The 27,609-nt window shown below is 53.3% G+C and overlaps 1 protein-coding gene across 1 annotated transcript in view; it reads left to right on the top strand.

Moving 5' to 3' along the window:
• FAIM2 (Fas apoptotic inhibitory molecule 2) overlaps positions 1-23,595 on the top strand; it is a 33,670-nt gene extending 10,075 nt beyond the window's left edge. The window contains exons 6-12 of the mRNA XM_032348140.1: positions 3,223-3,273; positions 3,614-3,653; positions 4,199-4,236; positions 4,769-4,856; positions 5,107-5,202; positions 6,912-6,965; positions 19,988-23,595. Of these exons, the coding sequence (XP_032204031.1) occupies positions 3,223-3,273; positions 3,614-3,653; positions 4,199-4,236; positions 4,769-4,856; positions 5,107-5,202; positions 6,912-6,965; positions 19,988-20,137 (517 nt within the window). The 3' untranslated portion in view covers positions 20,138-23,595. The remainder of the gene's footprint in view (positions 1-3,222; positions 3,274-3,613; positions 3,654-4,198; positions 4,237-4,768; positions 4,857-5,106; positions 5,203-6,911; positions 6,966-19,987) is intronic.
• The last annotated feature ends 4,014 nt before the right edge of the window (positions 23,596-27,609 follow it).

Below are 27,609 nucleotides of genomic sequence, written 5' to 3'. Positions count from 1 at the left end.
TCAACTCTCCGCCTTCTCGAGGCCCCAGTCATCTCCCTTAGCAGGGCTCCTGCCGTATTGTCTGATTATTGTCTGATTGCTCCCTCAGGGCCCTATGGTGGGAAGGAGTTGGGGCTGTGGGCATGGGGGGTGGGGGTTGGCAGGCAGAGGAGGAAACGGTAAGACCAGAGCCAGGAGAGGTGGGTCAGAGCCTCTCTGGGAGATTGTCAATCTAATAGATTGTCAGTCTAAAAGTAATTAACAACTCCCACTCTCAAGTCCTTACCCTGTGCCAGGCCCTGTGCTAAATGTTGGGGTGCGTACTCTCTGTCCTGCTACAGCTCCGTGAATCAGTACCAGTATTGCCGTTTCACTAAGGAGATGAGGGGTTTCTGCAATTAAATAACTTGTTCAAGGTCACACAAAGTGGTAGAGCTAGGCTAAGAATATGGGTGTTGGGCTCCAAACGGCTGCCGTAACCCCTGGGGGGATGATGTCCCTCTGCCCTTCCTCTGATACCTGGTCTGGAGGGCTGAGGAGCTGTGGGCCAGGAAGAGAAAGAGACTGGGTGGGCTCTTGCCCTTCGGATACTCCCAGTCTGGAAGGAAGGCAGGACTCACACCCAGGACGCACATAGACAAGGGTGTTGTTATTATTATTATTATTATCATCATCATCAATATTGCCAACGTGACTGACCAGTGACTCAAGTTGAGACCAGAAGAGAGCAGATCCTGGAGTGTTTCTCAACTGGGGCCGGACAATTCTTCTGTCCCTCACTGGTCCTTGGCACTAAGAACTCCTCAGTCACTGGGGCAACTGTCCCCCATCACTTGAGAGCAGCTTAAGTAAAGGAGAAGATGATGATGGAAAGGTCCTATTTGCTAAATCCAATAGGCTTTTCTCCGCTCCTACATCCCCTATGCTTTTGGATTTCATCCAGATGTATTTAAAGGTCACCTAACCATTGCCAGGCCCCAGGTTAATCTGAGGAATGCAAAATGAGTAGGTCACACCAGATGCTACGTCTGGGCAGGGGTTCAGGTGAACAGGCCCGTAGGGTGTGGGGCGTGGGCTACAGTTAAGGAATGTCTATGGTGCACGGAGGGAGCCCCTCTGACCCAAGCCTCGGGCATCCCTGCCGGCTGGTCCTTCCCAGCAGGAGCAGAGGGTGGTGGGCGTTTTAAGAGGGTACAGAGGGCAGGGAGGAGGTTGGCAGGGCAGATCAAGCAGGGCTTTGCCAGGTCTTTGGGAATTCTAAACAAGGGAGTCCCGGGGTCGGGTCTATCTGGGGCTTAAAGGGTGAAAGGGAGGGCTGGAGACAACAGGACCAGATAGAGAGAGGCGGCCCCACCTGAAAAGGTGATATTGGGCAGGGAGAGAAGGTGACAGATCTGAACGCAGCCTGGGTAGGAGGATTGGCAGGTCCCCGTGATTAATCAGGCGAGGCCATCAGAGAGTCAAGGATGCAGAGTTCTCTGGTTGGGCGATGTGGATGTGCGTAGTGTCCTCTGCAAGATGAGACTCAGGAGCAGGGGCAGGGAGGAGGACAAGTTCACTCCTGACCTGCTGGGTTTGGCACATTTCTGAATGGCCGTGTCTGCCGAGTTGGCAGTTGCCTGTTTAGATGTTGAGAAGGAACATCTAGATGAGAAACAAGGGTGTGGGAGTCGTGAGCCTTTGCCTGTTAGAGGGAGTCCTTCGGGGGAGTGAGCCCCCAGGGAGAGTATGAGGGGACATTGCCCGGGTGGGACGCTGTATCAAAGGAACGGGGACTATTTAGATTCTCTGAAGGCGACTGGGAAGGAGTGGCCTGGGGCATAGGAGGGGACCCAGGAGTGTGTCATTTTGGAACCAGGGGAACAATGGGAGTGATCAGATGTTGAAAAGTCAGGTTAAGACAGGGACTAACAAGTGTCGCTGGGACTCAACAAGGTCACAGGGCTGTGGCAAAGCCGGCTCTCATTAAGTGGGGCTGGGTTTGGGTTTGTGGGGTTGGGGAGTAATGCAGGGATGGAGAAGGATACTATGAAATGGGGACAGCTGTTTCAAGAAGCTTCTCCAGGAGGCTGGTTGAAGTAGCCGTAGCTGGAACTGGGGAAGATGTTGGCCGAAGATGGGAAAGAGCTGAGGAGGGCTGTGTGGGAGGAGAGGCACCAGCAGAAAGGCTGAGGTATTAGAGAGAGAGATGGTGGGACCCCTGAGTGGGTGGGGCCTGGAGCCCAGGCTGGGGCGATGGGCCGGGGATGGAAGGACAGGAAAAAGGGCACACAAATGCACGGTACAGTGTTTGCAGATGGCAGGCGGGGAACCAAGGGAGCCCCACGTCATCTCGAATCTTTCTGGGATGCGTCAGGCCAGATATGCAGGAATGAGGCAGCCTGGGATGTCTGTGGGTGGGGGAAAGATGGTTGGAATTGCTGCTGGTGGGATAGATGATGAACCCAGGAGGAAGAGGGCCCTGTTGAGGGCCCACTGGGGGCTGGAGACCATGCACTGATGCTGGCACCAATCTAGGTAGGCATGGACACATGCCTGGAGTCCTCAGCCCCTCGTCTTCCACCTCCTAGACTGGTCCTCACCTCCACTGCTGTCTAGAAAATTCTCAGTCCTCAGCCCTTCCTGTTGCTGGATGGCACCTGACCTCCCAGCCGGTCATCCACTGGACATGGCCTCCTGATCCGGAAATTCACGTCACTAGTACTTCCTGCCTGGGCCAGGTGCTGGCGGGACAGATGAGGGCCCGTCCCTTGATTCACTTGCAGTCTAGTTGGGGAGACCAACAAGAAAGCAACAAGGTGATGACAAGTAGTGAGCAGGGCGGGAGGGGACTGACCGAGGCAGTGTAGGGCAGTGGTTACAAGCTAGGACTCTGGGGCAAGAAGGTTCGAGGATTACATCAATTATTAGTCCACTTCACACTCTGCCGGGCACACAGAAAACTTTGTATGCAAACTTACTGTGGAGTATTGAGTGTCTGGGACCAGGTGTGAGCTGCCCCATGGCACCCCTGACCCAGTATTTCCTGAAGCTCGTCCAATGCCCATTCCTGTCTTTTGGGATTGGATGGCCCACCTGCCTGTTGCCAGGTTCTAGGACGACTGTAGTCTTCAACCCCCTTCCCCTCGCCCAATCCTACTGCCTGACACCTGAGGGCAGGGGTGGCGGAGAGGAGAATGAGCAGGGCATTGGCTGGAAGGACCTTGGGGCACAGGCTGACTGGCCCCTCCCTCTCTCTCACAGCGCTGTATTCTTTGCGACCTATCTGACCCTGGCCTGCTGTTCTGGACCTAGGTATGTGATGGCTTGAGGAGCAACTTGTGGGAGCACGAACAGGGTCTTGAAAGTTCAGGCCCTTGTCCTGCCCACCCCCAGGGTACAGTGCATGTCTGAGAGGGCTCTATCCTCTGCCTCTGTCAAGCCTGCCCCTCTCTCCTTCACTTGGGGCCTCTGAGGTAGCAACAGGAACGCGTGGATCCACTGATGGGGGTGCCTGGGGATGTGGCTGAAGGAAGGGACTCTGAGGAGTGGGGATGGGGGCGAGACCGAGAACCCCTCCCTGTGGCAGTGACCCTGGCCTGTGCCTATTGGTGCCCCCCACCTTCTCCTCTGACCTTGGTGTCTCGCCTTGCAGGAGGCATTTCCCCTGGAACCTGATTCTCTTGACCATCTTCGTAAGTGATGTAGGGGTGACTGGGGACAGAGGATGAGTGGAGATGGTGGGGGGAGGGAAAGAGGATGGGCTTCCAGGAAATCTGGGCTGGGGATGTCCAATGTAAGGTCACTGGTGGAAGCAAGAGCATCCTCATCCCACTTCTGCCACAAAGACATCCCACTCTCTCTTTCCAGATGGGCTTAGTCTCCCCCAACTCTATCCACTGTCTCTCTTCTTTGTGATGTTGTTTTTAAGAGGTTTGAATAAGGCATCCTAGGAGCCACCGATAACGAACAGTAGGTCATAGAAAGGTGGGGAGGAGGTGGAAACAGGGCTGCCAAAGAACGAAGGGGACAGCTAGTGCTGGCCTGTCAGGACACTCCTCAACCAGGCCTGAGCTGTGGAAGTGAGTGTGGCGGGGGGGGGGGGGGGGGGGTGTGGCGCGAGGCAGACACAGAGCTGAGGGAAACACACCAGGGATGGAGACCCAGGCTGGGCCTTGGAGGTGTCTGGTCCCCGAAGCCTGAGTTCTGGAGCATTCCCTCATCCTGCTTCTCCTTCCAGACCCTGTCCATGGCCTACCTCACTGGGATGTTGTCCAGGTAAAGGGAACAGGTGGAGGGGGATGGGCCACACTCTGAGGGGATTTGCTCCTGAACACATCCCTTCAGACAGCAGTCAGATGGGGAGGGGGTTCAGGCAGGCAGGAAACATTGGCCTGGAGCCCTCTTCTCACACATTCCACTCAACAGTGACAGTGGGACCTGGCCAGGTCAGCAAGGCAGAGGGGGGGAATGGAGAGGAGCAAGGTGACCTCTTGCGCTGCAGCTTAGAAGACCCCAGACTGGCTGATCACCCCATTCCCTGTGAGCCACCTCCTGGCGGCAGCACCAAGCCCTCCCCACCCTCCTCCACTCCCACATTCTCAAGATCCTTCTGACAGAAGTTTGAGTCTAAGCAGGCTCTCAGGCAAGAGGCTGGGAAAGCAGGGAGAGGGAGGACACTGGGAAGGGGGCAGGGTGAGGACCTGAGGTCAAGGGATCAGGGACTGAACGAAGATGGTGGGCCTGGGAGGAGGGCCGGGGAGACCAGAAGGCCCGCCCAAAGCCGAGCTCCTGGCCTTGCATCCTGCAGCTACTACAACACCACATCTGTGCTGCTGTGCCTGGGCATCACGGCTCTCGTCTGCCTCTCTGTCACCGTCTTCAGCTTCCAGACTAAGGTCAGCTTCAGGCTCGCGGGCAGGGCAAGGCCTCTGGGATGGGGGTGGAGGGGGGCTCCAAGTTTGGGTCCCTGGCTAGGGAGAGGTCAAAGGGGCGAGTGGGGTCTGGGGAGGCCTCCTGGAAGAGGAATGCTGGCTTCTGCCATGTAGGCCTCCGCCTTCTGGCCAGCACGCTGCCCAGCGGGGGCCCCCAGAAATGCACAGCCCTCCGGGGCAGACCCCACAGCTGACGCCTGTCCTGTCCCTGTAGTTCGACTTCACCTCCTGCCAAGGCGTGATCTTCGTGCTGCTCATGACGCTCTTCTTCAGTGGACTCATCCTGGCCGTCCTCCTGCCCTTCCAATATGTGAGTCCTGCCTCCCAGCCGGGCCCGGGGAGGGAGGGAGAGCCCCCCTCGCCCAAGGCTGCTGTTTCCTCCCCCACCCTCCAGGGAAGGCCCCGAGCCAAAGGCCTCCAACTTGCCGTCCTGTCCAGCCCTCCTGGCACCTGCCCTGGGCTGGTTGGCAGGATAAGCAAACAAACAAGGAGGCTTTTCTTGGCAGGCCTGGGCACCTGCTTGCACCATGAGCCACATCCGGCTTCACCTTTCTCATTCTCTCCTCTGGGGGGAAGGGGAGGCCGGATGTGTGGGGAGCATAGCACATTTAAACCCTAGGCAGAGAAGGGAGCACAGGAGATCCAGAGGACCACGTGGCCCAGAAGGACCCTGGGGAAGGGCCCTGGAGCTCTCAAGGGATCAGCCAAGTCCAGAGAGACAGAATCTGGCTGGCCAGGCAGGCAGGAGGTGGGGCAGTGGGGCACTGAGCCTACCTCCTACCCCATTAGAGTGTCATCTCAGCTGTCCAGTTGGGCCTGGGAAATCCAACTAGGCCTGAACAGGTTCTAGTGACTGAGGCAGTCAGGCTGACTGAGGCAGTCAGGCTGCTGCCGATGGAGAAGGGGGCAGACTGAAGGCATCACAGGAGGGACTGGGGTTTAATCCTGGGAACCCAAGGGATGAGGCTATTAGACTTCTACTAAGGGCTCAGTGCTTCTACCCCCCCCCCCAGCCCCCACCCAAGGCTCTTCTTAGCCACCTTTGGTGCAAAATTCCGCTCACCCCCTGTTGCCCCTTTTCTGCCAGGCTAGGGCCAGCAACCCTCTCGCTCTCCCCTTCCCCACCCCATCCTGCCCAGCCCCAGCCCCCAGGGTATTGGCTTCAAGTCCAGGACATCAGGATTGGTTCTAGCGTTTCCTTGGCACTTTCCAGGATCCTGTTGACGAAGGGAGGAGCCGGAGCTGGTCTGGGGGCCCTCTGTGTATCTAGGATGGGGGCGCGACTACAGGAAGGGGCCTCAGAGCTTCAAAGAACCCTTTATTGACTCAGGGCAGGCTAATGGGATGCTTGTGTTTCCAAGAATATTCTGGGGGAAGGCCCTATGGAGGGGGGCACAACTGAAACTTGCAGGGTTTCCATACCCATCTGGACGCCCCAGAGACCTAGGGGAAGCCAAGGTTGGGCAGGGGTGCTGTTCCTGTCTCTGCAAACAGTCCCATCATGCACAGCTGCCAGGGGCTCCAGAGGACCCTCCCCACCCCTCCCACACCCCCCCCTGAGTCCTTCATCCCTTCAGACAAAGCTAAGGAGTGCTCCTACAGAGCAACAGACAGACCCCGCACAGGACAGGGATGAGTTCACCCTGGGGGAAGTCAGCAGCTTGAGGCCAGGCTCAGGCAGGGAGGATGACAGGGGTCCTCCAGGGTGAGTCTCCCTCATCCAGCCTGAATCTGGGGCTGTGCGTGCAGGGAACAAGTACCATCACCTGGGAACGGCCCTGCCAGTCCCTCCATGATCACCGCTATCCTGGGGTTCCCCAGACCCACCTGGATCCCACAGAGAATCACGGACCCCTCGGTGTTCTGGGGCTTCTTAGGGACAGCTGAGGGTCAGGAGGTCCTGTGAGAGATGGAATCCACCAGCGAGGTCTGTGCTGTGTCCTTTGGTCTCTGGACAAAGCCCTCCTCCCTGCACAGTCATCCCCATCCCCCTAAACCCATTTTGTGTCTGCTCCCCAGGTGCCCTGGCTTCACGCAGTGTATGCCGTGCTGGGAGCAGGCGTGTTTACGTTGGTGAGTGTGGCTCCCTGGGGGGGGCCCCGCCTTCTCAGCCTCTGATCACCTCCCCAGGTCCTTCCACTGTCCCTGTCTTCCTCACAGTCCTCCTCCCTGACACCATACGAAGCTCCTGTGGGCGGGTCAGGGCTCAATGCCGCATTCAGGGAACTCTCTCTGGTCTCCAAGACACACCAGCTTAGCTTGGCAGAGGGTGGGTAGGGAGGGAGGTTGTAACAACAGGATTAGAGCTTCGGACAGAGCTGAGAAGACGCACTCCTAGGCCCTGGGGAGGCCAGTGCTGCTTGTGGGGATGGGAGAATGAGGGTGCCCTGGCCACAGGGACTAAGTTAGTCAATGCTCTCCTAGGGGTAATCTGGGAAGGCTTCTTGGAGCCAGGGAGATCCCAAGCGTGAGAGAGGCACTTAGTTCAAGCTCACTTGTGGTGACTCTCACTGAACTGAGAGTGTTGAGGACAATGACAATGACAATAAGAGCAATAGCTAATAATTATTGAGTACGTCCCCCCACCAGCAAGCCCTCTGTGTGCATTTAATCTTCACCGTAACTCTATAAAATGGGATCTATTGCCATCAGATTCAGATGAGGAGCTTGAAACTCAGAGACTAAACGACTTGCCCAAGTTCACATCGTTAATCCTAGGAAGTGGAGGGCGGGATTGCGACCCCGGATGGTCTGACTCCAGAGCCCCAGTCTGGGTATAAGGCCACATGGGGGAAGGCTGGCGTGGCTGGAGCAGAGGCCCAGGAGACAGGAGGTCTCCAGGGACAGACAACTGCCTGGAGCAGCCCACCACAGGCCCTTTGCTCAGGTGGGCTCCAAGCACTTGAACGTGATGCTGCCCTGGGACACCCCCTACCACCCGAGGTGGGCAAGCCCATCTTGGTGACTTCTCAGAGAACACACAAGGTAAACATCCCTTGCTAGCACAAGCCACCACCCGAGCCTCCTGTCCCTCCCCCATTGGAATGTTTAGCTCAGCTCAGTCTGGCCAGAGTTCTAGGCTCATTCATAGGGTCCACCGGCTTGTGGGTGACACACTGGAAAAAATGGAGGGTCAGAACCAGGAACAGGGGTTTTGAGGGGTGTGGACATGGAACGAGGTTTGGTAGATTGATTCATTCATCTCCACGGGTCTTTACTGAGCAGTTACTATGTGTGAGATTCAGTGCTCTGTGCCCAGGGCACCGTGGTCAATAGGAAGAGCACAGTGCGTGGCACATAGTAGAGTTCAGGAACTGTTTTCGGAATGAGGAAATGACCTCTGGCTTGGAAGCCGAGGCTGGAAGGGACTGAAAAGGAATCTAGTGAAACTCCAAGCCCTCCCTTTTATAGAGGAGAAAACTAGACCACAAAGAAGTTAAATGACCGTCTGGTTTCCTAGCAAGATAAGGGCATATCAACTAACCATGGTCTTGGTCATAACTAGGTTAACCCATTCATCCCAATTTACCCAGAACTTGCCCAGTTTGAGTACTGAAAATCCCACTTCTTGAGGGAACCCTTAAATCCTAGGCAAATCGGGAAGGTTGGTCACCCCACCGCGCTAACTTCTCTTGGCTCCTGCACCAACGCTCCCTCCTCCAGGCAGCACCTACTTAAAACAGATTTCAGTGAGGAGGATGGGGTAGGGAATAGGGCCAGGAGGAAAGAGAGAGGCCAGGTCACACTGCGGGGAGTGAGCCTGGAGACCTTCAGGGGGCGGCATTTGCCAGGGACAAATGGAAGAAGCGGGGTCAGTATTGCTGGGTGGAGTGAGAGGTGGGTGAGCCTCGGTGGGGAGTTGGGGAGTTTATGTGGCTTCATGGGGATCGGGGCACAGCTAGCGTGTCTGCTAAGCAGGAAGGCTGTATATACATGTAGGGCTGGATGAACAGTAATCTCTTAAATTTGTTTAATAATCCCCTGTATTATTAGAATAATAAAAATAATCCCAGTCATCTGTTCCACCCTTTACATTTTACAAAACACTTTCACACCTGTTGCCTCATTGGATCTCCACCACAACTCAGGGAGGGAGGCAGCGTCTGATGTTACAAGACCTGCTTTCCACATCTGAAGCCCTGGGTGTTACAGGCTGCCACAGAGTCCCACTGCCAATAAGGGGCAGATGTAGGACAGGACCCAGGTGTCCTGTCCCCAGCCTGGTGCCATTTCCAGCACCCCTGCAGTCCCCCTTCAAGAAGGCAACTCTTAGAAGCTTGGAGTTGGTAAGAAGCTGGGGCGTTCTCTCCAGCCACCCCCCTGCTTCTTCCCCCCAACGGCATTGCCCTCTCTCCTGTGTTATTCCCGTCAGCGTGGGAACAGGCTAGAATTTCTCCCGTCTGGAAACACACACACACAACAACACTCTTGACCCACACCCCCTTCTAGCCACCCCCATTTAGAGCAAAAAAGCTCTATTAAGGAATCTACACTGACTATAGACACCCCCCGCCCCCCCAGGAAGTAGAGCTTTCCTACGAAACCTTTCGTAAACTGGAAGAATGAAAAGTGAAAAAGCAATCACCATTAATTTCTATGGAAGAGATTCTGAGTGTCCCAGACCCCAAAAATGACCTCTCTTGGGTTTTTCTGCTGCCTTAGGTCACATCTTGCGGACCTCATGCACAAAATAAATAGAGATAAAGCACAGGAGCTCACAGACGCAGCTCAAAGCTGCAGCGGCTTGATGCCAGAGATGCTGGGTACAGTTCCCAGGCAAGGAGCTTGGGGGCGCCGCTCGCTGCTGGGGGTGCGTGCTGTCTCCGTTACAGCTCTCGCTGCAAAGCAAATGCTGGAGATGCTACAGCTGCCTTTTTTTTTTTTTTTTTTTTTTTTTTTTGATAAAAGTGAAAATCCTCTTTGGATTTCTTTTGGCTAGCGAAATCAGGTGCTACTGCAGGTCTTTTGTAAAAATGAAATGGCATAACTTGAATTTTCGGCCAGAGTGGGGACCTGTATTTCCAATTCTTCTCCTCCCTTCTCTCCTCCCAATCCTTCTCCGGTTCTCTCAACCCTCTTAATGCTCTCACCAGGTCAGTCATGGACTCCATGTTGCTAAATCCAGAGGTCATCCCCCAGCCCTCACCTTGCCAGACTCAGCCTCTTTGATACAGTTGCTCATTCCTCCGCCCGGAAGCTCCTTCTGCCCCAGGCATCTTGGACACCAGCTGTCTGGTCTTCCTCTAGCCTCCCTACTCGCACTGAGCACCATCGGGCCATCGGCTCTTCTCTCTCTGCCCTCACTGCCTACAGGATCTCAGACTGTCTCAAGACTTTGAATGCCATCTTTTAATGCTGATGGCCCTAAAACTTATCTCCAGCCCAGACTTCCAGACTAGAATTTCCGGTTGCCTACTCAGTATCTACATTTGGAAATCTACGCGGCACCCCAAACCTATCATGCAGAAAACTGAGCACCTGCTCTCTCCCTGAACCCCTGTTTCTCCCACAGCTTTCCCATCTCTGTTAATGACAACTCCGTCCTTCCCGTCACTCGGGCCAAACGCCCTGCTTGACATCCTCCACTCCTCCGCTCTCTTCACACACCATATCTGGCCCCGCAGCAAATTCTCTTGGCTCCACCTTCTAGCCAGAATCTGACCACTTGTCTCCACCTACATGGCCACTCCCTGGGCCATGTCCCACAGTGCTCCCACTGGTGGGGTCCTCACAGTCCGTGCTCAATGGCAAGCAGCTAGAGAATTCCTATTAACCGTGAATGAGGTCGGATCATTCCTCTGCTTGGCCTTCAGGGATCGCTTCCCAGTCCTGCCAGCCCCTGCTGACCTCACCTCTTCCCATGGCCCCTTCCCCCACTCTGTCCTTGCTGCCCCTGACCATGGCCGGCTCACACCCAGCCCAGTACCTCTGCACCTGCCTCCGTCCATCCCCTCAGATCCCCTCACAGCTCTCCATGTCCCCGCCTTCAAGTGTTCACTTTGTTTACAATCCTGTGTGACTGAGCCTGCACGCACGCCCACACGTGAACGCGCGCACACACACGCACACAACTCCCTCCTCCTCTTCCCTGCTTTATTTCTCGTCATAGCACTTCTCATCCTCTGACATATGCTTTGATTTTTCTGGTTGGTTTAGTTGATTGTCTCCCTGCAGCAGAATTGAAGTCCCTTGAGGGCAGGGATTTCCGCATCCCTGGTGCCTCGAATAGTGCCTGGCATGCAGGAGGCACCCCCTTGGTGTTTGTGGAGTGAATGGCTACCTGAGAGGCCCAGCTGGCTGAGGGGCTGGGCCGGCTGCGGGGCTGGTCAGAGCAGGGCAAAGAGCCTCAGTTGCATAGTGAGTCACAGGGGAGGAGAAACCACAGCGCCTAATTACAAGTTAATGTCTCATTAGGAGAACAACACACAGAAAGGCCAAGGCCAGGCTCCTCCTGCAGATTATGTAAACAATGGTTAGGAGCATGTTGTGTGACGCCCCCAGATCCATCCCCTGCCCCTCGTTCTCCTGGGTCACCAGGAGGGGAAGCAATCCCTGAAGGCCACAGTTTCCCTGGGTCCCCTGGGAATGGAAAGAACTGAGAAGGGGCCCTGGATTCGTTCTCCTCCTCCCCTGAGTTTCAGGTGGACAGAGGCCATCAGAGGCCCAGCCCCACAAGAACTGTCTTGGGGCCTTTCCATTAACCCCCACTCGGAATCTCCTTGGCCTCAGTCTGACCCTGCTTCCTTGCGTCCGTTCTGTCCTAAGGAAACTGGTCCCCTAGTCTCTTCATCTGCTTACCCTGGTCTCTCCCACCCCAGGGGATGGAGAATTCTCAGCACCATGAGGGGCCCTCCCAGCACTGTGGCTCCAATGAGGAGATAGCACTGAGAGCCTCCCTGCCCAGCTGCCCGAGGAGGATGTGTGCGAAAGGAGAGTGCTGTCGGAGGAGGGTCCAGACCCCCAGTGAGGAACTCCCTCCCGGACCCAATCCTCCCAGCTGGGGCCTTGGAAGGGCTGCTAGAATCTAAGCTTTTCCTCTCCTGGAGACTGTCAGCCCCTCCCTGACAGTCTTTGGCATCTGTGAGCTGCCAGGCTAGCCGAAGCTGAGCTTGGGGGTGGGGAGCCTAGGCTTCTTGGAACCGAGGTCCTGCCTTGAGGAACAGGCCCCTCCAACACCTCACCTGTCGAGCCTTGGCGCATTCTCAAGAGGCTTTGGGTTTTCTGCCTCGCCCCTATCTCATACCCCCCATTGGGCACCAGACCCAAATGCCCATAGAAGCAGGTGAGTCAGCCCACAGGTAGGTACTTCAGGGTGGCCTCCTCCTCCTCACCCTTTGCATTCCCTCTTCTCTCATGTAGTGCTTTCATGTAGAAGCTCATGGAAGGTCAGGCAGGGGAGCGTGAGGGCTTGCCTGGGTGGGATGATGGGGCAAGGTAGAGGGGCTGGGACAGAGCAGGAGGGCTGGGGCAGGGAGAAGGAGAGAGCAGGTGGGGCCGAGGGCCTGGCCAGCTGGTTGCCCACTGTGGCTGAGCCTCTGTGCTTATACGGCTCTACCTCAGAGCTGGGCCTCCTCTGGGGAAGCTAAGGTCTCTATGCCACCTGAATGAAGAAGCCAAGCCAGGAGACTTAGGAAAGGAACTAGGCACAGGACTTCGGAAATTAGGTGACAAGCCCAGTAGGAACAGAACTCTCCCCTGCCCAGCCTGGCCAGTCTGGGGACCTCAGCAGACATCACAGTCTTTGTGTTTTAAGAAAGATTATCAAGAAGCAGTGTGGATAGACGAGAGGCAGAGAGACCAGATAAGAGGCCACTGCAGAGTCCCAGAGTCAGGGACAGGGTGGCAGGAAGAACATATGTTGGTCAGAACTGGATGCTTCAGGGCCCAATGGTGTTCGGATGAGTGAAGCTTAGGTAGGAAGATGCTTTGTTTATAGAGGTGCTGGGTCTCCAACCCTGGGTGTTGGCCCCTGACCATGGGGAAGATGTGCACAGCCATCTGTCCTCAGCCCCTGGAAGAAAGGAGGGCAGAGACTGAGTCCTCAGAGCTGGCATGGACCTATTTGTGCTGAGGCCTCAAGAGAGCATGCCCCCCACCCCACATACACTCCTACCTACCACACGTGCCACACAACCCCCCATGTACCACACACACCACACATGTACCACACATAAACCAAATACCACACACACCATACAACTCCTCCACATACCACATACCACACGTACCACACAACAACCCCATGTACCATACACACCACACACATACTGCACACCATGTATGTACACACACACACACACACACACGGGCACACAATGTTAGCTGCCAAGGCTGGATGAAATCCCCATTTTCCTGACTCTCAGCTCAGTATTCTTTTAACTCTACATCCTTGTCCGTTTCACAGGGAAAACAGGCCTCCTGACTAACTCACTCCACAGCAGAAGGACCCAGAGAGGCTTTCTCAACCTCTGAGACCAGGCTTTTAGCAGTTACTTCTATCCAGCCCCAACAGAGAATCTGTGTCCCCTGTGCCCCATGACTGACCTAGGTCAGCCCCTACAGCTTCTGAAAGTTTCTAGAAAGAGATTCCTGATTGTCTTCCCACTTCACCCCTCTCCCTGCTTTTCTGGTCAGGGCCACAATATATATCTTATCTTTTTCATGATTAGACAAACACTTTGAAAAGCAAAAAGAGGCTACACAAACCCAAGGCAGGGTATGATTTTTTTTTATTTTAGTCTATTTCATCCAGAGCTTAGAAGCTCTTTTGCATCAGTTTTTTACATGAGCCTGAAAGATCTTTTGAGAACCTTCTCTGTTCTGCCACCTACCCTCAGGCCACTAAAACAGCCTTAACACCTCACCTGAGGCCTCATCTGAAGCCTCTGGAAGTCGAGTTATTTCCTCTGAGGGCTACAGGTTGGAGGGTGGAATGCTGGGTAATTGCTCCTTCAGGGGGAAAGTGCTCTTGGTGTCCCCCTCCCAGGACTCTTCTCAGTTTCACTTCCTGAGGCGCAAATCCTCAGCAACCAACCCCCTGCTCAAACCAAGCCCTTGAAACCCACACCTTGACCCAGAGAAGGCAAAAGAAGCCCCTCTCCCAGCCCCCAGGGATGGGGGACTCATGGAGAAGGGTGGTTCAGAGTTCCTGTAGGGAGCAGGGCTGAGGAGTATCTAACTGGCATGCTGGGGCAGGGAAGGCACCAGTCGCTGCTCTCTTACCAATGCAGAGCTGGGAAGAGGTGCTATCAAGATCTAGCTCGTCCTCTTAACTACTGTGACCCAGGGCAGGTTACTTGACTTCTCTGTGCTTCAGTTGCTTCATCTGTAAAATGGGCTAATATGAACTAGTTCACAAAGCTGTGGTAATAATTAAATAAGATACTTTATGAAAGGAAAAATGAAAACAGCCTAGCACCTGGAACTTGGTTCTTTTTCAAACTATTTTTTCAAAGTTTTTCAAACTTTTACTCTTTTTTAAAAAGATTTTACTTATTTATTTGGCAAAGAGAAAGATCACAAGTAGGCAGAGAGGCAGGCAGAGAGAGTGGGGGAAGCAGGCTCCCTGCTGAGCAGAGAGCCAGATGCAGGGCTCAATCCCAGAACCCTGAGATCATGACCTGAGCTGAACACAGAGGCTTTAACCCACTGAACCACCCAGGCGCCCCTTGGTCACACTTTTTTTTTTTTAAGATTTTATTTATTTATTTGACAGAGATCACAAGTAGGCAGAGGCAGGCAGTAGGGGTGGAGGGGGAGCAGGCTCCCTACTGAGCAGAAAGCCCGATTCGATGTGGGGCTTGATCCCAGGACCCTGGGATCATGATCTGAGCTGAAGACAGAGGCGTTAACCCACTGAGCCACCCAGGCGCCCCATAATAGCTTTTACCCTTACCATAAATGTTAACCTTGTACCTCAGAGCACCAAATTTTGGAGCAGAGTACCTGGGGTTCAAATACATTCTCCACCACAATCTAGCCCTGCGGACTGATAATATCATATCACCTCCCTGTGCTTCCGTTTCCTTATCTTTAAAATGCAGATAATAATAGTACCCACCTGTAGGTTGTTGAGACTTGCGAGTGAATTAATATATGCAAAGCACTTGGAAAGCGCCTGGCGGGTCATTAATCAATAATATCACCTGTTAGCATTAGTCAGTTGCAAGATTTGAACCCAGGTCTTCATGACTCCCCAGTCCGTGTTGTTAAGCACTGTATTACTCTCGTGCCCTTCCTCAGAGGACCACACATGGGCTCTATTACACACTCTCCTACACACTTTCATCCCCTTTATCTTGGGCCAGGCTTTCTGGCTCGTGTGCCTGCCAGACCCTGTTCCCTAGTAGCCGCCTGGAGGTGCTCAGGCCCACATGCTGATGTTGTCTGTGCCATTGAAACTTTTGACACTCAGTCCAGTGAAGACGAGTATCTTCTATTGGTACCAGCCTCTCCTCCACTCCCCTACTCCTTCTCCTGGTCCTGCATCCCTGCCAAGGGCACAAGGACTTAAGGCTGGCAGCCTCTTCCTATAGACTCCCCCATGCCCAGGCTCACTCTCCAGCCCAGAACGTGGGGGCAGGGCCAGGTAGGCACAGTGCTCACTGCAGCCCCCCCCAGGAAGCCTGCAGCCCTCTTGGCTGTGTGCTCTGTGCTTCTCTTCCCACCTCTTCCAGCCTTCTACGCACACGCGTGTGCGCGCAACCCCCCACCCCCACCCAAAGCAGTGTCACAAGGTGGAAGGAGAACAGGATTTGACAGTCTGTCCTCTTGGCTGTGTAAATCAGGCGAGTCACTTACCCTCTCTGTGCCCCAGACTCCTCAGCTTTACCATGGACACAATAACAGAACACCCATCCCGGAGGCTTGTGTGACGATTCAGTGAAAACACTCCCCAACTCTTTTTTGTGTGTGTTACTTTAATCCTTCTTTTCAAAATTTCTAATTAAATTATATATGAATACGTTCATATAAAATGTATTATAAAAATCAAATATAAAACATTTCAGTTTTTAACTCTGACATAACATAGATAAAGCAAATGTCACTTGCACGGCCTTCACTACCGTCCTCAGAGGTAAGCAATCTTAGAAAGATCCCAGATCTTTCTATATGCATTTTATAGGTATCTGCTAGCTAGACTTCTATGACATGGTTTTGTGCAGGTTTTTGTTGTTGTTACAGAAAGGGGATTTTATGATGTAGATTTTTCTGCAGCTTGTTCTTTTCTCATGAAATCCTATTTCAGAGCTGTTTCTGCCTCAGTACTGCTGCCCACAGTTTATTTAACCAACCCTGGTTGCGTGTTTGGGGTTTCCAGTCCTTCACTGTTAGAACCATGCTGCGCCATGGGGCATGTGCTGCTTTGCACACTAGCACCGCCATTTCTGTAGGATGGATGCCATCCATGTGTTATTTTGTCCTGCTGATTCAACACATGGTAACCCCAGCTTTTTGTATTCAGTGCCTGTTTCTTAATGGCTCTGAGAGGGCCTCTGCATGGCATGGCTCCCCATGTCTTCTGGGAGGACAGCAAACATAAGCCTAGGTCCTGGACACAGCAGGCTGAGGCCAGGTGTGTAGCCAGGGGGCCCTGACCAGGCCCAGCTTGGCCAACAGGGTGGATGAGGCAAGTTGAGGCAAGTTGGCCTTTGGCTCCTCTGCCCTCTGTGCCCAGCCCCCTTGGCCAGTCGCCCCCCCACCCCCACCCCCGACCTGCTTCTCTATCAAAGTGGGAGACAGATGGTCTGGACCCAGCACTAGGGAAATGATCATTAGCAAGCTACTCTCTTGCTCAGAGACGCCTTTCCTCGTATGTAAAATAGTGATAATAATACCTACCTCCTAAGAGTGAGCCGAGAGAAAGGATTAGTGTGTGAGAGGGCGACTCAGGGCTAAGTTAGTAGCCTCCTAGTTCCCCTCTGGCTCTTGCCCCCGAGACTGCCCTTCCTTCTTGTGCTCAGCTGGGACCTTTCAGGCGTCAGCAGTCAACCTGGCTGTTAGCACTCAACTCAGGTCTTAGCCACCAAGACGTTAGCTATGACCAACATAGCTGCTCTCCACCAAGACGTTAGTCAGCACTGCTCACCATCACCCAAGGTCATCAGGTTCCTTTCCCCTGCAATAAGTACATGCTCCTAAAGGAATCTCTGATCATTTGCTTTCATTAGACTTTCGGCTATCTAAAGGCAAACTCCCCAGAACATAGTAGGTGCTCGATAAATATTGTTGGGACTACTGAGTGAAAAGCTGTCAGCTGACTTACAGGTGTGAGGCTGCCGTGCTGGGTGGTACCAGGCAGTGCAGTTGAAATCTGGGGCAGGTTATCCCACGTTGATAAGCATCCATGGCCACAGACCAAGGGCAGGAGTAGAAATAATTTCATTCCTCTTTTCTGCACGAGCAAAGCCTGCTGGCTGCTCTAGGAGGCCTCCTGGGTGGGGGTTCCTTGGAGGAGCGCCCTGCACCCCCCGTACCTGGTCAGGTCCAAGCCTTCTAGGTTGAGAGATTCAATTTCATTAGCTCACCCAGGGGTGACCGGGCTCTGAGAAATCAACGAAGCAAGCCACTGATTGATAAGCCAGATCAGCAATTTATTAACTTCTGCTGGCAGCATGACCGCTAAGCAGCCTGCAGCATTCGAGTCGGTCCCTCTCCTTGCTCATTCTCTCTGGAGAGGGCAAACTTTCGTGGGAATCCAATCCCAAATCAGAAGGAGCAGAGCGAAATGAGAATAGTTGAGGCCACACTCAGACATACATCCACCCTGAACACCACACCACAGTGTGGTCATAGCTGCTGTCCCATTTTGCAGACGAAGACACTGAGGTCAGGAGGGGACGGCTACAGAGGGATGGAACCAGAGCTCAAATATAAGAGTTCTGACTCCAGTCCTGGATTCTCCTGCATCCTCCCCTCAACGCTGCTGAGCTCAGGAAGCCCGACCTGTGCTGCACAAGGTCCCCCCTCAGCCTCTCTTCAGTCATCACCCGCCCACCCCATTCCTTCTGTTAAGCCTACACAGCGTCCCCTAGTAACGTTTCCTCCTCCTTGATGGGCCTCCTTGATGGGACATCTGGGACTCGGCAGCCACCTATGACAAGATGTCAAGGGGGCACCCCTGCTTCTGCAGATAAATACAAACCCACACTAGGAGCTAGTGCATTGGGTTCTTGCCATGTGTCAGCCTCCAGGCTGGGCCCTTTGTGTGCCTCTTCCTCCTCGCAACTTCAGGAGGCAAGCCCACTCGTCTCCCCTTTCCTGATATGTGCTCAGAGCTCAGGGACACCGCCTTGCCCAGGCGCTCAGAGCTAGTGAGGAGTGGAGATGAGGCCACAATTCATTTGGAGCTGACTTTCAAGCCCGTGCTCATAACCACCCCCACCTCCCCACGTTCCAGGGAGTCATGCCTTGATGTCCCGGATGGGGGAGATGCTCCCTATAGGAACCTCTGGCCCCAAGGCTCTAGTCCCTCTCCCTCCATCCCCTTCCCCCCTGCCCCCACCATGCGGAATTCCTCACTTTTCACACCATAGCCCGTACCTCCCCAGGCCTTCTCAGTCTAGCAAACTCCTACTCGTCCTTCAAGCTCCAGGTAAAATGTCACCTCTCCTGGCCCACCTTCCTCCTGCTCAGTCTGCCCTAATGATGGCATTTACTGAGTTTTATTGTGATCATCCCACAAAGCAGTGAGCCCTGGAAGGCAGGCACAGCATAGTGAAGGCAGACTCTGCCAGCAAGTGGCCGGCGCCAGCTCTTGCCCCATACCTATTTATTGCATAATGAATGTTCCAGAGGACCCAAGGTACACAGGTCTTCCACACACGAGTGACGGAAGAGCGGGGCACAGCCCAGTTAGCAAGAATGTGAATGGATTTAAAGAATTCCAATCCCAGGTGGGCCAGTTCATGACCTTTGAGACAATGGTGGAACTTTCGGGTTTCCTTCTCCCCGAAAACTACACTATGCCTGTGAAACATCATCTGCTGTTTCTAGGGGGTTCTGCTTCCTGTGCTTGGACCCCAGAGAATCGCCAAGTGGGAAGAGCTTGAGTCAGTGTAGATGGTAGGAAGACCTGGTTGGGGGGTGCGAGCAGGGAAGAGCTGTCCTCAAGGGAATCACTGTTCATAGTCTGTTAGGCCAAGAAGGTGCCCTGGGGAGAAGGCATTTCCTGTCAGGAGACACGGTGCTATTCCTGAATAGTGGACCTCTGGAGCTGGGCTGCTCAGGTTCAAACCCTAGCTTTGCTGCTTCCCAGCTCTGTGACCTCAGGCAAGAACTTAACATCTCTGGGACATGGTTTCCTCTAGGAATAATCCCTACTTTCGGGATGTTATTAGGACTAAGTGGGCTAATGTCTACACAACACAGAATAAGTGCCTCTGCTCACTGTTAAATGAAGTGTTTGTTCATCTGCTAAAAGGAGGGCCCTGGGACCATGGCAAGGAGACTAGGCTTCAGCTCAAAGCCTTCCCGAACTCCCTGCCACACTCACATAGGTCAAGTTCCTTATTATTAGCTACCCTCCTGGGACAATTCCCATTTCTCTTTGATTTCACTCATATTAATGATTACTTCCACTCTAGACTCTAAGGCCGGGATCTTGTCTGTCTTTTTATTTGTTTTTCTCTTTTTGTTTTTGTTTTTTTTTTAAGACTTTATTTATTTATTTGACAGAGAGAGACACAGCAAGAGAGGGAACACAAGCAGGGGGAGAGGCAGAGGAAGAAGCAGGCTCCTCGCTGAGCAGGGAGCCCAATGTGGGGCTCAAACCCAGGACCCTGGGATCATGACCTGAGCTGAAGGCAGATGCTTAATGACTGAGCCACCCAGGCACCTTTGTCTGTCTTGTTCTTGACTATTTCCTTGTGCTTGGCACACAGTAGGTGCTTGGGGAGATAGGTGTTAATTAGGGATGGAAGGTGTTGGGAAAATTCCAGATTCTGGGCCATTCCAGGAGGGTCACTGAGCAGCCAAGCAGCAGATGATGGTAGCAAAATTGGTTGGGGGGTGGCCCAGATGGGGACACTGGGCCCCCTTGGTCAATGTCACAGCTGCTGGACCTTCTGACTTCTCTCTCTTCCCCCTTCCCTCAGTTCCTGGCATTCGACACCCAGTTGCTGATGGGTAACCGACGCCACTCACTGAGCCCCGAGGAGTATATTTTTGGAGCCCTCAACATTTACCTAGACATCATCTACATCTTCACCTTCTTCCTGCAGCTTTTTGGCACCAACCGGGAATGAGGAGCCCTTCCTTCCTTCCTTCCTTTCAAGAGTGTCCCCCTTGCTGGTCCTCTGTCCCTCCCTGTACTCTCCTGCAAGCCCAGATGTGAAACTAGCTGTCAGCCCATCCTTTGGCCTCCCCTCAGCCCGATGCTTGTCCTCACCCTCTGCAGCCTTGTACCCCAGCATTAGGGGCCCCACAGAACCGAGGTCACACCCTCTCCCTCTGTGCTGCCCCTTCCTCCCACTTACATCTCCTGAAGTGAACAGTCAAGACTGGAGACTCCTCTGGGTTTGAGGACCGAAGGGACGAGTGGGAGGAGTCCAGCAGGATTCCAGAGGTGGAAAAGAGATCTCAGGACCGTAGCTGAAGTCTGCACCCCACTGAGGTTCCTCCTAAGGCTGCCCCAGCTGTGTGGGGTACATTGTCCTGTGTCAAATCCACTCCTCTGTTCTTTCCTTCTAGATCAGGCATTGACACTTATAAGGGGGTGTGAGGAAGCTGGGAGAGAAAGTGAGACTGTTCTGCCGGTGGGGGGATGTGGATCGACCCAATGGTTGTCCCAGGCTGCCCATCCTGGCAACTTTGAGACTAGCACCATATTCTAGGCACTTGAGCCCTATGCCATGGAAGAGGGGCAGGAAGCCAGAACGAACTATCTGAACTTGCCTTGGTTTACCGTCCTGGGTCATGAAAGAACTCTGTTGGGGCAGGAGGTGGGGACAGGGGACCTGTCCAGGGGCCATAAGGGAGATGGGGGGCAGGTGGTCCTTTGGGAGGTGTGGGCTTTGTAGTAACACCAAGTCACCCAGCCCTGCATCTCACTGTGGGGGGGGGGGACGGCATTTGAAATTGGCAGGACTGACTTCCTCTCACCCTCTTCCCTGGACTCCCTGGGCTGTCCCCCAACCTCGGCCTGAGGCTGAGTGGAGTGTGTGGACCCTAGAGGATTGGATGCTCCGATAGAGAGGGAGGGTTATACTAGCTGCTGAACTAGCCCCACTGGGAGGGAATCCTGCCCTGCCCGGAGGCCTTTCCACACTTCTTTCCTAAACTTTCCCCCACCCACTGCTGCCCTGTGCTGGTGGATCCCCAAGCCAGGCCTCCTGAGGCCTCAGTTGGCAGTGCCCATATTCCTCCCCCTGGCTTCTCTGGCCGCTCAGCCCAGAAGCCTAAGCCCTCCCCCCCTTCATTCCTTATCTCCTTATCTCTGGACTCTGGAAGCCGTTCAGCTGATGCTAACAGCCAGAGCCGGTCCTTCCAGCTGGTCCCATGTGATGAGGTTGGGTCTCCTTATCAGCCTCCAGGCCTCTGAGAGCTGAGACTCGATCAGGGTGTACGTCAGCCCCCCAGCAGGGCCTGCAGGGGAGGGTATGATGGGGCCATACCAGGGGGAAGTGTGCAGCCAGCACCTCGAAGCCAGCTCTGCGCGGGTGGAAAGTTACCGGGTGCGGTCAGAGAGGTTCATATACCTGGACCTTCCCTTGGGCTTTCCCTCCAGGGCTCACCTCTCTTCCCGGTGCTGGGGGCTCTTTTGCCCTTGGAGAGAGTGACTAGGTATGTTAGCAATCTGTTTTGACTCTTCCTTCTCCACCCTTCCTGTTTTCAGCTTTCAAGAAATATTGCAGAAGCATTTGAAATTTTGTTCCCCCTTGGGCATTTGAGGAAAGAGGGAAGCAAGAACGGATGGTAGTGTTTGTGCATGAGACAAAGGCAACTGGGAGCATGGCTGGATGCCTACTGTGTGCTGGTCTAAATCCGTCCATTAAAGCAATCCTGTAAAGGCAGTCGTCTGCACATGCTGATCGCAGAGGGCAAAGCTGAGGTGGTCGAGAGAATTGGGAGCAAGACCAAGGGCATACAGCTAACCTACTAGACTGGGGCTGGAATGAGACCGGGTGGTCAGGCCAGACATCCTAGGTCTCCGGAGGATTTGTTGTCTTCTTTGTCTCCCCGGCTTCCCCCTTGCCCCCACTACCACCACCAAATTTTGTACTCTGTCGTTTCCACCTTCTAGACACAAGCTGGGAAGCAGGATTCTGGTGGCTGATTCCCAGCCTCACTGCCGACAGGCTCATGGTATTAAGTTGCGAGTAGTTTTCAGATTAACGAGATGGAAGACCTCGGCCTGGGCAGTGCAGGGAGAGGGACCAGAACACATTTGCCCTGACTTCCGGGTCCAGTTGCCACCTTTCCTCCAAGGTCTGTTCACTTCCTCTCCAGTTCCAAAAGGGTCATTCAACCCAGGCCTTGGTCATGCTTCCCAGAATCCTCTTGTCCAAGTCGTCCTCTCCCTAGGACAGTTTATGCAGAAATAGGCTTGAGAAGCTGATCTGGGGCTGAGCTCTGAAAGGTTGAGGGAAGGAGGTAAGCCCTCAGCAACAAACAATGTGACTGGGCAACTTGGCATTCTGGAAGCAGGGGCAGTATGCCACAGACTCTCCTGTGAGAGGCCCCTGAGGGATCCAGAACACGCTGAGCCAGCTGCAGAGCTGGGGCTGGGAGCCCTGCTTATCACCTCCCTGCCCCCAACTCAGGCCAGGAAGAGCCCAGGAACACCTGGCTGGGCCTTTGAAGGAGGAAGGGCAGAGGAACAGGAATGCAGGATTAGGAGAAACTGAGAAACCAAAGCTAAGCAGGTGCCACAACCTGCCAAGGAGAAAGAGAACCTGTGGGCCCTCACATTTTTGGCAGGGGAGGGGCTGGGCCAAGGAAGGAGTAGGTTGGATTTTATAGAGCTCGAGGCAGCCAGGAATCTGATCATCTGTGATGTCAGGTCGGAGGTTTCCTGCCAGGAGGAAGACAGAAAGACAGATGGAGAGATCCTCTCCTGGGGTTGCGTCTGGGGTCCTAGGAGGCACAGGGAATTCCCCGGACTCCTGCCCCAATTCCCAGGCACGTGTGTGGCTCCTGTGTTGTCTGAGGAAGCCCCAGGAATCTTGTTCTTCCTCCCAGGGGAGTCAGGAACCCACAGATAACCCTTATTTCCAAAGGTTCTGCCTCTCCCTCCCTGGCCCTCCTGGGACTAGCCCAAGACCTAACCTTGCTCCCGAGAGCTGGATTTCACGCCAGCGCTTTGCTGCCCCCCGGTGGCCGCTGGAGGAAAAGCAGGGCCTGGTTCTGCGGGCGAGAAGCAGAAGGGCTGTGTGGCTTGCTGGCTTCAGACAGCATTCATTCACCACCCTTCTCAGACCTCCCCAGACCTCTCTCCTCATCAGCCTCTGATTGTTCCCTTTAGTCCAACTGTTGTCACATCTTTGGGACACTGTTCACCCATATCCTAGAAACCACCCTGTGCCACCCGGCCCCAGAGCTTTCCCTCAAGAGACTGAGGGCAGACACCTGCCACCACACACAGTCCCTCTGGCCTCAGCCCCTTCAAGCTGCCCAGGGTCCGAGTCTGTTCCATTTCCTGGCGTCACCTTCCCGGTACGTGACTGACAGGAGATAATAATAAAATTATGACATCTGAACCATTTCCTTCGCCTGCCTTTTGCTTGTCGCCTCAGTTGGCCAGGAGGCCGTTTGTGAGATTTAACTCAGATTTGATGTGAAATGTTCATACCAGAGCTCTTTGTCCCCACAGAGCTAAGTGTAAATTAAATCTCCACACTTACCTTGATGTGGGAAAAGAAACACTGGGGGCACCTGGGTGACTCAATCAGTTAAGCATCTGTCTTCAGCTCGGGTCCTGATCCCAGGGTCCTGGGATCGAGCCCTGTTCCAGACTCCCTGCTCAGCGGGAAGTCTGCTCCTCCCTCTCCCTCTGCCCCTCTCCCTGCTCATGCTCCCTGCCCCCGCAGGTGAATACAAAATTTAAAAAACACTGGTCCTTCTGTCAATATATACCCCTTGTAGCGGCTCTTAGGATGCTTGTACCTGTCACTGCCTGGCTGGAGGTGACTTCCAATAGCAGGCCTTCCTTCTAGTTCTGTTAAAAGAGTCTTCCTTATATTGACCCAAAACCCATGTCCCTAGAAGGAAAGCCTATATTGTAGCTGGAAGGATCCTGAAGATGGGCAGCTTTAGGCATTACTTCTCCCATGAAGCCTTTCTCAGCCCCCCTTCCCCCCCAGTGCTCTGGCCACCCCCTCCTCAGAGCCCCCTTGCCCTGTACCACCCTGGCACATTTTAACCTCTCCTCCTGTCTGCTTGTATGTATGATCCTTTAGATCCTTGAAATCTTGTTCACCCTTGAATTCATGTAACTTAGACAAATAGTCTCAACAGTGGTTTTTGTATAAATGGGGTAATGAATGAACCTGCTCCAATCCTTTTGTTTTACTTAACAGGAAACTGAGGAGCAGAGGTGCCTTGACTTGTCCGAGTTTACACACAAGTTAGTGCCAAGAGTGAGATTGGAAGACACATGGGGGTGATGCTTACATTGCCAAGTTCCTTCAGGGAACTTGGGGCCCAGGGTGCCATGTGGGAGGGGGACACACCACACTGATGCAAAGGGGGAAATTATCTTCACCTGTGACAAGGTTTTGGCATAAATTCAGCTGCAGCAGGGGAAGGAGCAGGGCAATGTTTAGGGGACTCTGCAGAGAGAATAAATAACACTTATTAGGCACCCACTGTGTACAAAGCACTTCCATAGGTAAGATAGGGGAGGGAGAAGACAGCGGTGTTGCAGGAGAGAAAACGTAGATGACAGCTCCCGACCACTGAGCTCACGGTCCCAAGTAAATGCTCTTGAAAGCAGGCCTGGCAGGGAAGCAAGTACTGAGGAGATGTGCAACAGTGGCGAGGCGGTGGGGGGCCTCCGAGTCAGGGTCTGAAGCGCATGAAAGGCTGAGCCTGGGCACTGGTGGAAGGGGAGGGAAGGCGGTCCCTGCAGGAGGTGGGGGCTGAGTTGGAAACACCAGGCTCCTCACCTCCTCCTGCTTCCAGCCAGCTCTTCTGTCTGCCCATTCGTTCTTCATTAGTTTCCTAGGGCTAGGGTCACAAATTACCACCAACTGGTGGCTTAAGACCGGAGAAATAAATGATTCTCACATAGTTGTGGAGCTTAGAAGCCTGAAATCAAGGGGTCAGTAGGGTTGGCTCCTTTCCGAGGCCCTGAGGGAGAAGCCATTCCAGGCCTCTCTTCCAGCTTCTGGCGACTGCCGCTGTCCTTGCTGTTCCCCGGCTTGGGGCGCCCTCCAATCTCCACCTGTCTTCACACAGTCTTTCCCCGCTCTGTGTCTTGAGTCTCCCTCTCCTTTCTCTCATAAGGCTGCCTGTCATGGATTTAGGGCCCACCATCAATCCAGGATGAGAATCTTTCCTCAAGGTCTCAAGGTCTCTCCTCAAGGCCCTATTTCTGAAGAAAGTCACATTCGCAGGTAAAAGTGTGTTAGCACTTGTACCTCTCTTTTTGGGTATCACTATACAACCCACTATACCGTCCGTTCCCTTCTGGCAGCTACTGTCTTAAGCGGTGGCCTCCAACCATGTCCCCCCACCCCCATGCCTGGGATGGTCCTCACACCAAGACTCTTCATTCACATTCCCAGGCTCCTAAGTTAAGGCTGGAGAAATTACAGAGCTGAGCGGGCTTAATCCAGCTCATAAATATGCCATCTGCTTTCACTCAAGTCCAGCAACTCCCAGCAAATGGGTGTTTGCCCTCTTGCTGATTACATACATACACACACACACACACAGAGCCAAGATCCTTTCTTCCCAGCCTACTATCCCCAAATCCTCTCCAAGTTCTCTGCTTTCCTTTCTGGGAAAACCTTGCCAAGAGAAGTGAGCCTTATCCTGTCCCTCTCTGCCCCTTTGTTAGCTCCCTTTTCTCCATGCTGAGGTGGCCATGTGCTCCAGCCAAGACACCCAGCTGAGTCCCGTCTTCCAGCCGTGCCCATCAAGAGGCAGCCATGGGAGGGAAGAGGCCATTTTGGAAGTAGAGTCCCTCACTTAAGCTGCTTCAGCCCCCAGCCATTTGTGTTTTCCTAGTTCTGGCCCAAGATATCATGAAGCATGGTCTAACCATCCTTGTCCACATTCCTAATCCACATAACCCATGAGCATAATCAAATAGTTGCTGTTTTAGGCCACTGAGTTTGAAGTGGTTTGCTTTGCAGCAACAGATAGCTGGAACAGAATTTGGTCCCTGGGAAGTGAGACACCGCCATAACCAAACTTAAAACATCTGGCAGGAGATGCCTGACAGGCCTCAATGAGTCCAGTAGGGCAGGCTAGAAGGGCTTCAAGGAGGTGGCAGGTGGAAGTTCAAAGGAAAGTTGAGGAAAATGTACTTGGAACCTGGAAGAACAAAGACCCTTGTTGCATCATGATAGAGTTTAGCAAAACTCTTCTCTGCGCTAATGTAAAAAAAACAAAACAAAAAAAAAAAAAAAAAACAGAGAAAGTACCTAATGAATGGAAGGATCTGGCTAAGATTTCCAGGCACAATGTTGAAGGGGCAATGGCTTATCTTGGCTTTGTATCCTAAGAAACAGGTAGTGAGAGGAATGCTAAAGAAGGAATTATTCTGTTTTTAAGCAGAATTTAGAGGAGACGTAAGAAGCCCCTAGTCTTTTGAGCCAGCAAAGAATTCTCAGAGTAATAAAGGGTCCCATGACAAAAATCAAATCCAAGACACTATCAGGAAAACACAGTCTTCTGGTAAAGATGAGGCCAAAAGTGTGATTACAAAGCCCTTTGTTAAGACCTCAGGAAGATCTAAGATGTTGCCTCATAGAATCTTTCCAACAGATAGAAGTACTCCTAAGAGTCTTAAAGTTGTTTTTTCCACAGCATCTCTGCTAGACAATGGGGTTTCTCAAGAGCTTAAAGATAGTAGTCTTCAGCAGCTTTACTGGGGGTCCAAGACAGAGGAGACCTTCCCTTAGATTTATGAGTGTGACTTGTCTAATGAAGCTGGTTACTGAGCCCCAGTTAGATTCAGAGAAAAACCACAGAGTTTCTAACTCTGAGTTTTTAACTCAGAGTTTTTTATTCTTTGCGGGGAGGAGGGTACCTGGGTGATGCAGTCAGTTAAGCTTCTGACTGTTGGTTTCTGCTCAGGCCATGATCTCAGGGTCATAAGGTGGAGCCCCGAATCAGGCTCTGTGCTCAGCACGGAGTCTGCTTGAGATTCTCTTCTCCCTCTGCCCCTTCCCCACCCGCTCTTGGCTTACTCTCCCCCGCACCAATAAATAAATAAATCTTTAAAAAAAAAAAAAAAAGACTTGTACTGGTAGAAGCACCACCAGCTCAACCTGAAAGGGAGAGAAATAATACAAAATGAAGAGGCTGTTGGACCTATGCCTGTCTTGCTATTATACGCTGTGTGTGTATGTGTGTAGGTGGGTGCAGGTAAATAACTTGTCTTTAGTTCAGATTGAGAACAGCCTTTCCTAAGGAACCAAACCTGAGGAGCCTCATATGCACATAGACTTCGTTTAGAAGTGATTCTGGGGGTGCCTGGGTGGCTCAGTTGGTTAAGCAACTGCCTTCAGCTCAGGTCATGATCCTGGAGTCCCAGGATCAAGTCCTG

Source organism: Mustela erminea, chromosome 6 (assembly GCF_009829155.1).
Source record: "Mustela erminea isolate mMusErm1 chromosome 6, mMusErm1.Pri, whole genome shotgun sequence".
NCBI lineage: Eukaryota > Metazoa > Chordata > Mammalia > Carnivora > Mustelidae > Mustela > Mustela erminea.
Note: the sequence above shows the minus strand (reverse complement) of the source record. Positions and strands in the feature narration are given on the sequence as shown.